Genomic DNA, 12,860 nt, shown 5'->3' with positions numbered 1-12,860 from the left:
ATATTATTTGGTTATATTAAGGGCTATGAGGTGGCCTCTTTGCATGTGTGAGGTCTTTAAACGTACACTTGTGCTTTTTTATCTTCACCATAAAACTTTACTCCTGGTTGTAAGAAGTGGAATTTTGCTGAGTCTTGAAGTTTATTATTTTTGTGCTTTTGTTATGTTTTGTAGATGATTGAATTATGTTGAAACTAGTTGTACTTTTCCTATTAGTAAACTAATGTCTGCTTCCCCCTTTTTGCCTTGAAATTCTTCCCTTCCTCCCTTCAGCCATTTATCTGTTCTGACAAAAATATCCTCTTCTAAGAAAACCACAAGGACATTTGTCATGTCTGCTAGTTGTCTGTAGTCATGCTATCATGCACTTATCATGCCTTTGAACTATTATATAAGCTGTGTGCAAACAATAAAGTTTTGAGAGTGATCGAACTACATGCTTGAGTTGCGTGTGTTACGTGCTCTCCCAGCGCCGCTGTAAACGGAAGCCATCAGAGAGAGGGACAGCTGATCGGGGATAAGTAGGAGAATATTTATTATTATTATTATTATTATTATAATTATTGCCTTAACACTGGTTTAGGCCCAAAAGTTCTGGCCACAGTTGGTCAGGACTTCTCCCATAAGGTCTCCCCTACAGTCTTGCAGTAGAATTTTATTTTCCCCTACCTAATCCAAATATGTGATCCAATGAGCCCAGCTGTTCTCTAAAAAGAACAAGTTGCCAAATAATTTACCATTATTATTGTGGATTTAAAATATATGCAGGACCATTAAAGATGATCTCCAGCTTTCCCTTCAGTCTTGCACAGCCCAACAGGATCATGAAAATTTCTTGATCTCCACACTGTGAGCTTCTTAATTAAATAAGGAAGAATGAATCAGTATAGGCAAAATATTAGCAGGTTTCCCAGCAGAGACAAACATTCCATTGATGACCCAGCTGTTTCTGCAGCTTTTGTTAATGTGCATTGTGGGCATGCCTTGGTGCTTGGTTGGAAATTGCTTTATCAGAGCTTTAGCCAGGATGGCAGATACCCCCTTCCATTGTGTGCTGCTTCCCCACTTCATAGATTGTAAGCCCTTCTAGGCAGGATCCTCCTGTGCTCCCCTGTCACTGTCTGTATTAGTCTGTCATTTGCAACCCATATTTAATGTACAGCGCTACGTAATAAGTTGGCGCCCAAGGTCAGAGCTCCCTGCATGCACAGAAGAGATGCGCAGGTGCTTTAGCAGGGAGGAGGTAAGTGTAAGAAAATAATTTTATTAAGAGGCTATTCAAAGCAATACAAACTTAATTAAGGAATAGTATCTGGTCAACAAAGTCCTTACTCACACACTCAGAGTTCCATGCATTTGGGGTGAAAACTTAGTGAGGTTGATGGTGCTCTACAGAAATACTCTGATCACAACAATACAACGGGTCAGTATATTGGTTATACTTCCTGTAATCATTTACAACTTTCATTTTCAATTTGATGAAAGTGTAACTTTAGGAAATGTATATTTGATCAACCTACAGCCTAACCTTACAGGCTGCTTCTTCTTCTGTACCGTATATGCTGCATTTACTAATATGAATCTCTTTAGGGTGATTTAATTTTCTTTATCTGTTATAGGCACAAAAAGAAGAAGATGCCGATGCAAACACAGGTGCGTATGTTTAATAGAATTCATTAAATTGAATTGAATTTCACCTATTAATTTCATTTAATACAAATAATAGATTCTCAGCAAAGTTTACTGTAAATCACATACGATATGGAGCCCCGGGTCTTATTTCCTAGTTTTTAGCCAGCTTGGTCATGTCTACATATATATTGAAAAACCTAAGTTTACCTATCCTTGTTCATGCTGACACCAGCTCAACCAAAGGCCTAATTAGTTCTTTTAGGCAAATTTTCCTTACTTGTGACAAACAAGTTAATTTCCAGGGACATCTCTGCATATAGTCCTAGATTGCCTTTGGAAATTAACATAATTTCTGACCTGGTAGAAAAAATACTCCCCTAGACACTCTCTCTGCTCCTCCAATGACCTACTAATGGCATCCTCACTCATCACCTCATCACACGCACGGCTCCAAGACTTTTCTACAGCTGCCCCGACTCTCTGGAATGGTCTTCCTCGTCCTATTCGGCTCGCTTCTACGTTCTGCTCATTTAAAAGAACACTCAAAACCCATCTTTTCTAACTTGCTTACCTGTCTTCTTCTGTCTCCTAAACCCTCACTAGTCACCCAGCATTCCATATCCCCCCTCCTATTGTGTGATACTTACCCCTAATAGATTGTAAGCTCTTTGGGACAGGGTCCTCTCCTCCTCCTGTGTCACTGTCTGTATCTGTCTGTCATTTGCAACCCCTATTTAATGTACAGCGCTGCTTAATATGTTGGCGCTATAAAAATCCTGTTTAATAATAGTTTAGTAATCATTAGACAGCTATTATCTGCATTTGCTCCATCTGACACTGCCGGATGTGCTCTGTGCCAATCTTCATACCAGAAACACTTTCGATTTTACTGTCCTGATAAAGCTGTGTTATCTGATCTACCTTATAGAACATCCTGTTATTTTCACAAAATATTAGAATGTGGTTGTGCTACTAATACACAAGAAGATATTAGGCATTATTGGATGTTTAAGGATTATTTGTTGTATTTCACAGCAACTAATGTCCACATTGTAACATTAACAACAAATGATTGATTCATCCAAAAGAGAACTTTTTATTACATCTCTAGCTATATAAATACAGTGGTACCTTGGTATAAGTCCTTAATCCTTTCCAGATCACTGGACTACTAAACAGGGCAAACAAATGTTTCCCTTAAGAAATAAAAGGAAAATGATTAATCTGTTCCCATGAAAAAAAAATCCTACTGTTTTTATATTGTATTTATATTATATAATTTATAGTATACATTGATGGGGCTGTATAAAATAATTTATAAACTGCTTAATGCTAAAACATATAAATACAAAAGCAATTAGATGAAATAAATTAAAATTTAACCTCACTTGACTCTGAGAAGAGTCGAGTGCCTACTAGGATGGTGCTGAGAAGGGAGGAGGAGGAGATGTTATGTAATTCACAGAGAGTTATAGCGCGGGTTGTTCACTGAATGGTAGCAACTGGCGTACTGACGCTCGTGGGCAGTCGTGGCTTTCTCTTGAGAGAGGTAAATAAGGGTAGCACGCATGTTACGACTCATTTTGACCCATACAAGTTCTAGCAAAAAGGTTGTATACCAAGCAAAGTTTGTGTCCAAACAGGACTTATACCAAGTTGGACTTATTCCAAAGCGGACTTATACCGAGGTACCACTGTATGTCAAAACTATAAAAAGGTATTCATAGCGATTTTCAAAATATCTGAAAAAAAGTTAATTAAAATATTGTACAAACCACAAAACATGCATAGAGATGTAAGACTAACTTGCATTTCATTACATGAAAGAAGAAGGTGGATTCAGAGAAACTAAGGTATTACCCCTCTACAAATCATACTTCTAAGTTCATAACCAAGCAATAAACCTTTAACACACAGTAAAGCCTCAGGTAATGCTTTTGAGGATGTTTGATTCTTAAGGTAAGAGCAGAAGTGTAAGCCATGGGCTGAAATTACTGTAGTTGGGACACGTTTCACTGATCAAAGTCTGCTTCATCGGACAATTCCTCACAACACTTTATACCATAACATATCCTGCTCTAAGTTCTCCCTACAAAAAGTCAAAAAGAACTTTTGTAACAAATCCCTTACAGGCTCAGACAAAGAATCCAGTATTGTGCGGCTTGTGCGGCAGTATTGTGTAGTCTTTAATATTTTCCATTAATTTGTCATTACCCAACCACAGTGCAAAGGTGTAATGTGACTTACTATTGTAAAAGTAGTAAATGACCATGCAACATGAATTAAGTTTCATTTTTTATTGTAGTGCTCTGGGTCCATTGTCTGTAAAAGCTGAAACATAATGGAAACGTTTAATCCTAAAATGCTGACGAGCAGAGAAGTTTGGGAAGGCATGATAGCATGGTTCTTTATATGTGCCTAGAGTAGCACGGATGGTGCTAGAATAACTGTACATATTGGCATTGTCATTTCAGGATCACTTTAGGATAAAAGGTACACACAGAAAGACTTCATATGATGCTCTATAATGTTATTTTCTGTTCTAACCTCTCCCTGCAACATGACAAATAGATTCTTCATACCAAATCACCCACAAGCCCAGACAATCGGCCTGATTTATTAAAGCTCTTCAAGACTGGAGAAGATACACTTTCATCAGTGAACCTGTGTGATCCAGCAAACCTGGAATAGATTTCTTATAAGTCATTTGCTATTTCTTAGTAAATGTTTTCAATCCTGGACCAGATCCATTCCAGGTTTGCTGGACTACCCAGGTTCACTGATGAAAGTGTATCCTCTCCAGCCTTGAAGAACTTTAATAAATCAGACCCAATGAATCCAGAAGCCACTCCTGATAGGGAGGACAGCCATAGACTGACAACAGGGGGGAATTAATAATTAATTAGCTTGAGTCTGTGATTGATCTGCTACTAAAAATGTTTTGGCATTTTGCGGAAAGAACTTGGGAGAAGGAGATGGTATAGAAAATGCTATGAAGGTGGACTTAACTTTTGAAACATGTCACAACTGCCAGGGTTCTGGCCCATGCATACCCCTGGATTTTTTTGTGAATCTTTTCCCTTTTTATATATATAAAATGACAGCATTTTTGCAGATCAGTTCAATAAATTCTATGTTTTAATTCTTATTATATGCTTTTAATATATTTATGTAGCTAGAGATGTTCTAAAAAATCTTTTTAGGTGTATCAATCATCACAGGTGGCTAAGTATCTATTATCATTTTCAATATGTTTGTTAGTTGATATCATCAGAGGTCACAAAGGCAAAAAAGTTTCCTAGCCACGATGTGGAGGCGTGTTGTGGCATTTTGCTGTAAAAGAAGTAAATGACCACACAAGTGTATCAGCTCAAACAAACAAGTTCTGTTTCTTTGTGTCTATAAAAAGTAAATACTTGAAATTCCTAATCTTAGAACAGGATTTGGGGTTACATACAAGATAGGGACCGTAGGTTTGTTCTTAAGTTGAATTTGTATGTCCGAACAGGTATATTCTTTTAATAAATGCATTTAGAACAGATGTTTGTCTCAACATATTATTAGGCAGAGCGGTGTCAGTTACTGTATAAAATCCTCACTGTGAGTTAATCATAAACAAAGCTTTAAAAACTTTATGGAGCCTAGACATTTATTAACCTCTAGAGCAAGCTGTGCTTTGATATGCAAAAAGAAACAACTGCAGAGTTTGTCTTGGTCATTAAAGAGTTACAAGAGGTTTCAGAACAGCAAAAGACATCTGCAAGTCATGCAAACCACCCCCTCCCCCCATCAAGCCTCTGTCCTGCACACTAGCGAGAAGGAAAGTCGTCCGTATGTCGGATGTCCTCAACTCTGGGACTAGCTGTATTTGTGCATATGGCAGCATAGACGGGTCTTTAATCATTGTACACATTGACAATGGGTCTGGTTTATTAAAGCTCCCCAAGACTGAAGAAGATAGATCATAGGAGAACCTGGGTGATCCAATAAACCTGGAATAGATTTCCTGAAACTCCTTTGCTATTAGTTTGCAAATGTTTTCAGTCCTGGACCAGATCTATTCTAGGTTGTATTACTCCTATAATAGTCTAAATTCTTCAGTTTTGTCAAGCTATAATAAATAAGGTCCATTGTGTTATAATAGGAGATATATTCAACCATTTCAGGATGACTTTAGGATATGAGGTACACCCAGCAAGACTTCACATAACCCCTTTTAATGTAATTTTACTTTGAAAATTCTGAAGGGTGTAGCATCTCTGTATCAAGCCAGCTTCATATATGATTTACGGAAACACCAAGTAAAATGTGCATTGCATTACACTGCTATACATTTAGAATGGCACTAAAATGCACAACTGTGATAGGTGCCAATACACCCATGCTGCAGGTGTATTGTTATTTACTGCATTAAAAAGGTTTAGTTTTCATTTGTTGTCATGTGATGTACCAATAATGCATCCCAATGCACTGGAAAGATAGAAAGGGGCCACATATATGGATGCATTTCACATGAGTTGTCATTACGCGTTTCACAAATCAGACAATCAAACTCTTCACATCAACATACTCCATAGTTTCTTTTGATCCAAGTTTTGCTTTCACTATTCAAAGAATATCTTTTGTAACAAATTGCTTTCTGGCTTGGACAAAGAATCCAGGAACCTCTCATAGAAGGATGACATGAAGGGAACAGGTGATACGTTGTTTTGCTTGAGCCTATGATTGATTTGCTATGAGAATTGTTTTTGGGATATTGTAGTAGGATCTGGGAGCAGGAGATGTTATGGAATGCAATGTAGAAGAATACAATATAGAAATGTACTGGAATACAGTATAGAAAAATGATTCATAACTGCTGGGGGTTTCAGCCCATGGTTACACCTCGTTCTGGGCTTCTATGTGAATCTATCCTCTTCCTATATGTATCATGACTACATTTCTGCCATTTTCCATTTGTTAACCAGCAGAGCTGCTGGGTTGTTATTACTACTGATGGTCACAAAGGCAGAAAAACTACCTAACCACAAAGCAAAGGTGTGATGTGGCTTCTCTTTGTAAAAGTAGTAAACCATATAATCTGTTTAACTATTAAGTTCCATGTGTTTATTTCTCATACCTTAAGTCCATTGTCTGTAAAAGCTGACATATGCTGGAAAGATGTTGCCAAGCCAGAGATCTTGGGATGGCAAAATCAGTTCTATGTACCTAGGGCACCATGTATGGTTCTTGAATCACTGTACACATTTGTATTAAGTTCGAAAATTCATGTAACCAGGAAATGAGGTATGCCTAGCAAGACTTGCAATGCCCTATGTTGTCATGTCTGCTTAGGGGGTGAAGCTTGCTTGTATAAAAGTTGGCATCACACCCATGAAATGCAGTTGTAAAACATTTTGCAGTGTCATTTATTTAAAATAGTACTCAACAACTGGCACAACTGTAGTAGATGCCAATGCACCCGTACTGCAACACACCACAACATATACATTGTAGTGGCACTCTGAATATGCCTTGTTACCATGCTAAATACTGGTAAGGTAGGGAGGGGCTCTAAAGGAACCACTATCACAGTTTCCCATTTTACTGACCACAGCATAAAAGTGTTACAGTTACGATTAGGAGGGACAGGAAGTGGAGGAACCGATTTTACTGCTACCTAGACTGTTCAAGTGATTTCCCCTTACTTATACAGCTCAGAGCAATATAGACAGAAATAACTGTTTTTTTAGCAGAATAAGAAAAAGATAGAACTCCTGTCAAATGTTTATTTCTATCTGAATTTGTAGCAGATTTTCTTTTATTTCCTGTCTGGTAAAACTGTTTTTACCACACCAGGCAATGCCTCTGATAGTAGCAAAACCTGATAGGGGTTCCACCCCTCCCAAACCATTACTTTCTATTAGATTTTCCAACTGGGGCTGGATGCAAGGATTATTGCAATATAACTCCTTTAAATAGTTAATTAATACATTTTTAAAGAGTTTTACACATCCACCTGAAATGAGGGACAACTGTGAAGGAATAAATTGGCAGAGGAACTTGAAAAGCACTTGGATTTAGACAGACCCTAGAAATCAGTTTGAGGTATATATATCACCCGCCATGTCAGATGCACAGGTATTGATCAGTAAGTATCCCAGGGTTTTGTTCACTTACCCACCTTTATCACAACGGGGAGCCTGGCTTTAGCTAGAATTGACCTTCTTATGAGAAGTCAAACAGTACATCAGGTGAGGTAGACCATACACTTCATTCATTTATAGTGCTGTGTAATGTAGTTCCTCCACAGCTAATGACTACATGATTAAGGACATGAAGAGCAAGACATGTTGGAGCTAAATAATAAATGCCTAAGTGTTCCCAAAGCCACCACTTTTTTTTTAGAATAGTCAGACCCTCTTACAATAGGGAAATGTGGCTCCCCTACAACAGCTGGTGATTTTATGAAAGTGCTCAGACATACAAGAGTAAGTAAGACATATCCTGGAGCTAATATATATTAGGTGTTCAAAAAGCACCACTTTCCTTTAGGATGGTCAAGCCATCTTACTATAGGGTCATGTAGTTCCTGTACAACAGCTGTGACTACATGAAGGTGTTCAGACATACATGATGCATAAATAGGACATGCCGATAAATAATAGGCATCCAAGAGTCCCATGAGCCACCACTTTCTTTTAGGATGATCAAAACATCTTACAATAGGGTAATGTAGCTCCTCTACAAGAGCTGCTGACTTCACAAAGGTGCTCAGACATACATGAAGAGTATTTAAGACATGTTGTAGCTTATAATGGGCACCCAGGAGCCATCCCTTTCTTTTAGGATGGTCAAGCCATCTTACAATAGGGTCATGTAGTTCCTGTACAAAAGCTGGTGACTGCATGAAGGTGCTCAGATATACATGATGCATAAATAAGACATGTTGCTAAATAATAGCCATCCAAGAGCCAACACTTTCCTTTAGGATGGTCAAAACATCTTACTTTAGGGTAATGTAGCTCCTCTACAAAAGCTGGTGACTTCACAGAGGTGCTCAGACATACATGAATGTATGAGTATGTAAGACACATTGGAACTTATAATAGGCACCCAAGAGCCCCAAGGGCCATCCCTTTCTTGTAGGAAGGTCAAACCATCTTCTTTTAGGGTCATGTAATTACTCTACAACAGCCGGTGACTTGATCAAGGTGCTCAGACATACATGAAGAGTGAGTAAGACATGTTGCTAAATTATAGGCATCTAAGAGTCCTAAGAGCCCCCACTTGGGCAGGAACATCTTAATATTGGGTAATGTAGTTCCTCTACAACAGCTCGTGACTGCATGAAGGTGCTCAGACATACTCTAAGTAAAAAGTAGGACATGCTAGAGCATCCAAATGCCAAGAGCCACCACTTTCTTGTAAGATGGTCACAATTGTCTGCCTTTCCACCAGAACTTAACATGAAATTAAATACCATGTGTGACATGATGAAATGTTTTCTGTTTTCTAGACCTTTAAATGAGAAAAATGGTCAAATGAACCCAATGAACAAACACAAGAAGTAACTGTTGTGGAGCTTCTCAATGCTGGCCCCTCCTGCTGACAACCTACTTGGCTTTTACATGATTAGTATGAGGTCTAACATCCTATCTTGTGTATTGTATACAGGTTATTTGTATCTATTGTCCCAATAACGTGTGACTGACTATGCAACTAATCATTTCGTTTTTGTGAGCTTGCAGATTGTATAATTGCTAGAAGCTGGTGTCACCACCATTGGTTCCAATAGCTGCACGATCACATGTTGACTCCTGTGTATTTATTCTGTGTTTGTCTTATACAGTCACCAATTCATTACCCAGTTTGTCACGCTACTTGAAGCAAAATCAGGGCACAGAAGAGGAGCTGAACATCTGGGGTATCTATGGGGTAAATAGGGTCAGACTCCCTGGCCAGGCCGGGGTGGGTGGACAAAATGGAATCAGAAGAAACTGTAAAATGAGTTAAAGGGCATACATTGGAGGGACAATAGAGCAAATAAATGGTGGAGAAGGACAGCTTTGTTAAAGGGAGTGACCAGGGTAGGTATTTAAATTAATTTACTGTTCTATATAAATTGGTTTCCTTCTTTCTGGGCTTCTGCTGTTGAGTTGTATAGCACTCATAGGCCACATATACAAAATTACTATAAGTACTGTACGTACACATATACAAAAACTATAATTGTTGATTGAATATTCAAGCTTCTAAATGTATTTGTTAAAAGTATTGGAGGAATTTGATTGGAAAGTAAAGGCTACCCTGTTGCTTTCACAATCAATATAATAGTTAAATACACTCTATCTACATGCTTTTAACACAATTTTGCCTCATCCCCTAGGAACCATATATGTTTATTTTATTCAAAAAATACCGCCTTTATAAGGCTGCAAAACAAATTTTAAATGAATTAAAACATTTATTGATTAACATACCACATCGATTGTACATACACACACATACGTTTTTTCTTTCACACTGTGAGCTATTACTAGTATTGCTCTACAGCAGTGGTCCTCAACCTTTTGGAGCATGCGGACCACTAAATTTACGGACTCTTGACTGCGCATGCGTGGGGAGGCGTGTGTCACTCAAAGGGGAACAAACTTACCCCATTGTGAAGTCATTATGCCAGAACCCACCCACTGTCCCATCACAGGCCTGAGCCTAGGATGGAAGAGTGGCAGGTGATGTCCAAAGACACAACACCGCTCTGAGCCTGCGATCAGTATCAAAGACACAGTCCGCTGCTCCAGCCGGTGCGCCCCCCCAAGCAGGGTCCTTCTCCTAATCTCGCTGGGGGTTGCACCGGCCAGAGCCGTGGACCACCGCTGGTCTCCGTGCTCCCATGGCCCAGCTGTCAGACGCCCGTGGCCCACTAGGGACCCCTCTATCTTCCTCATCATCTGTACTCATCACACTGGCACAGATTAAAAATGTAAGCGATGAGCATCCAGATTTATCAAACATCTATCAATGTAAATAAATCTTTAAAATTGTGACTAACCTTTATTGACTTGATGCAGCTTGCACATGTATAATGTTCATTTTAGGACTAAAGATGATATTTTTCTGCAAGAAGAGACCCTGTAGAATAAAATGGTGGTTGTTGTACATTTTTCTGTTACTTACACTTTTGTGCTATCGCTTATCATACTAAAAAAAAATTAAAAAACACACTTGTTTTATTGTACAAGCACAATATAATATCCTTTATGTAAGATTAGCTTGTGTTGAGTAATTAGGGATAGCAAATTAGCCGACAGCAAAATAGTGACGGCACTTTACCTTTGTGAGCCTCCGGCCTGAAACTAGCATGGGACGTCATGTTATATATATTTGTTTCGGAGGCTAAGAAAGTATTAAAACCTCCAGATAAGCATGACAAAGTCAAATAATATGGAGAAAATTTCTTTAAGAGAATGTTTTTATTGATTTTAACAGCCATTTCAATAACAAAGTAATAGGTGAAGAGGGGTATTAACAAATACAAGAGGCTGGCAGGTAATGAACTGGTGACGGGTCAGCCAGAATGCCACCTCTTTGAGTCCAATTGCAAGGTATATAACGTTCCATGTGGAGGAATATGGAGAAGGGTTAGAAAACTGACAGAAGTAAAGTAGCTTTGGATTGGAGAAGGCTCTGGGACTGAATCGGGGTTAAGACTAGGGATGAGTGATGTTCCTCGAAGTTCAGATGGGTCAGCGCAATTTCGCCGAAATTTCGCAAAACCATCACAAATCACTCATCCTCTCACTGAGAGGAGGATTCTCACTGCTCCATTCATAAATGCAGCAGCGGTACTCCTCCTCTCCGACTGAGTCATGTGGCTTGTGTTTACTAATAAACGGGGCCGTGAGAAAAATCAGAGGATTTTTCCCACGCTGCATTCATTCATGAGCAGCCAGCCGGTAGACTCACACTGTGTTCCTGGATAGAGAAACTCTATCCAAGAACACATAGTAAAGGGTAACTAGTAAAGGGTTACTACTAGAAGAGCGAACAGCAGCACTCCCCTGATTGGTCTTGCAGGTCCTAAAAATTCGGTCTCGCCGGACAAATTTACAAAGGCCGTTCTCGCCTACATGTTTGGTAAGCGAGAACGGCCCAATTCGCCACAAGACCGAATTTAATAAATTTGCTCGCTCATTCCTAGTTAAGACCCCTTATATGTAGAAATGGCATTTAGCTTCAGAAATTGTTTCTTTTGTATTGATGGCTGTATGCAGAGCTAGTTTTATCGTTTTTTTATCAGTTTTTTATACCATGTTCTTATATAGAAGTAGGACACTGTGCCCCCTATAGATGTGCCACCTGTCTCTGGCTGCAGCTTTGTGAAACTGTAACTTTATTCCACCTGTTACTGAAAATTGTACAATAAAGGCAAATCCTTATTTTTCATTTGATGTATAGAACTATGACTTTGCTTTATATGTTTATCTGTGACATACCTGAGAGTTTGTATGAATAAAGTTTTTTACAGCTGGATAGATGTTTAAAAATGTAAGGTACCATATGTATTCATATACATGGTGAAAATCCAGGGTGGTGTGCAAAGCAAGTAAATGGTTATTGTTGGGTAATCTTATAATATTTTAAAATTTGGACTGGTCACAAAGGTTTTTATTATCCTTAATTGTGCAAGGATTATGAATTTATTTACAAAGGAGCTCCAGGCAACTTATAAAATGAAACTGTGTTCTGCTAAAAATAGTATAAAATGACATCTCAGGACTACAAGGTCAGACTGCAGCCTCTTGTCACATGATGCTGGGTTGTAGAACCTCTCTTGATTGGGTGAAGAGGCTCCAATGAACCAATGAACTCTTGGTATGCAAGTCTGTGCTACCCACACCACCACCAATCACGTTAGGAAAGATCGGGCTGGCAAAGCTTTAGGAATTTTGCAGCAGAGAGAGGAGCCCATTGATTGACAGGTCACATGGCCCTTCTCTGGATTTCCTGGGAACCTACTACTGGTTTTAAATGGGCCCCTACATGGTATGGTGAGAATAAAACTACTGAAAGCATTACACCTCAATCATCTGTAAGTGTAGTGGGTTTAGGGTACATTTAGCTGTTTGTTCCCCAAGTGTATTAAAAATCTAAATTGGACTCCTGCATAGGATGTCCAGATACAGAAATCTTCCCAATGCAGCCTAATGCCCCTCTAATCTACTGTGGTAATGTAATTTTCTGTC

The 12,860-nt window shown here is 38.8% G+C and overlaps 1 protein-coding gene across 1 annotated transcript in view; it reads left to right on the top strand.

Moving 5' to 3' along the window:
- CD8A (CD8 subunit alpha) overlaps positions 1-12,145 on the top strand; it is a 28,352-nt gene extending 16,207 nt beyond the window's left edge. The window contains exons 5-6 of the mRNA XM_072406614.1: positions 1,620-1,653; positions 9,131-12,145. Of these exons, the coding sequence (XP_072262715.1) occupies positions 1,620-1,653; positions 9,131-9,185 (89 nt within the window). The 3' untranslated portion in view covers positions 9,186-12,145. The remainder of the gene's footprint in view (positions 1-1,619; positions 1,654-9,130) is intronic.
- Positions 12,146-12,860: the final 715 nt, after the last annotated feature.

The sequence above is a fragment of the Pyxicephalus adspersus genome, chromosome 3 (assembly GCF_032062135.1).
Source record: "Pyxicephalus adspersus chromosome 3, UCB_Pads_2.0, whole genome shotgun sequence".
Classification (NCBI taxonomy): Eukaryota; Metazoa; Chordata; class Amphibia; order Anura; family Pyxicephalidae; genus Pyxicephalus; species Pyxicephalus adspersus.
Note: the sequence above shows the minus strand (reverse complement) of the source record. Positions and strands in the feature narration are given on the sequence as shown.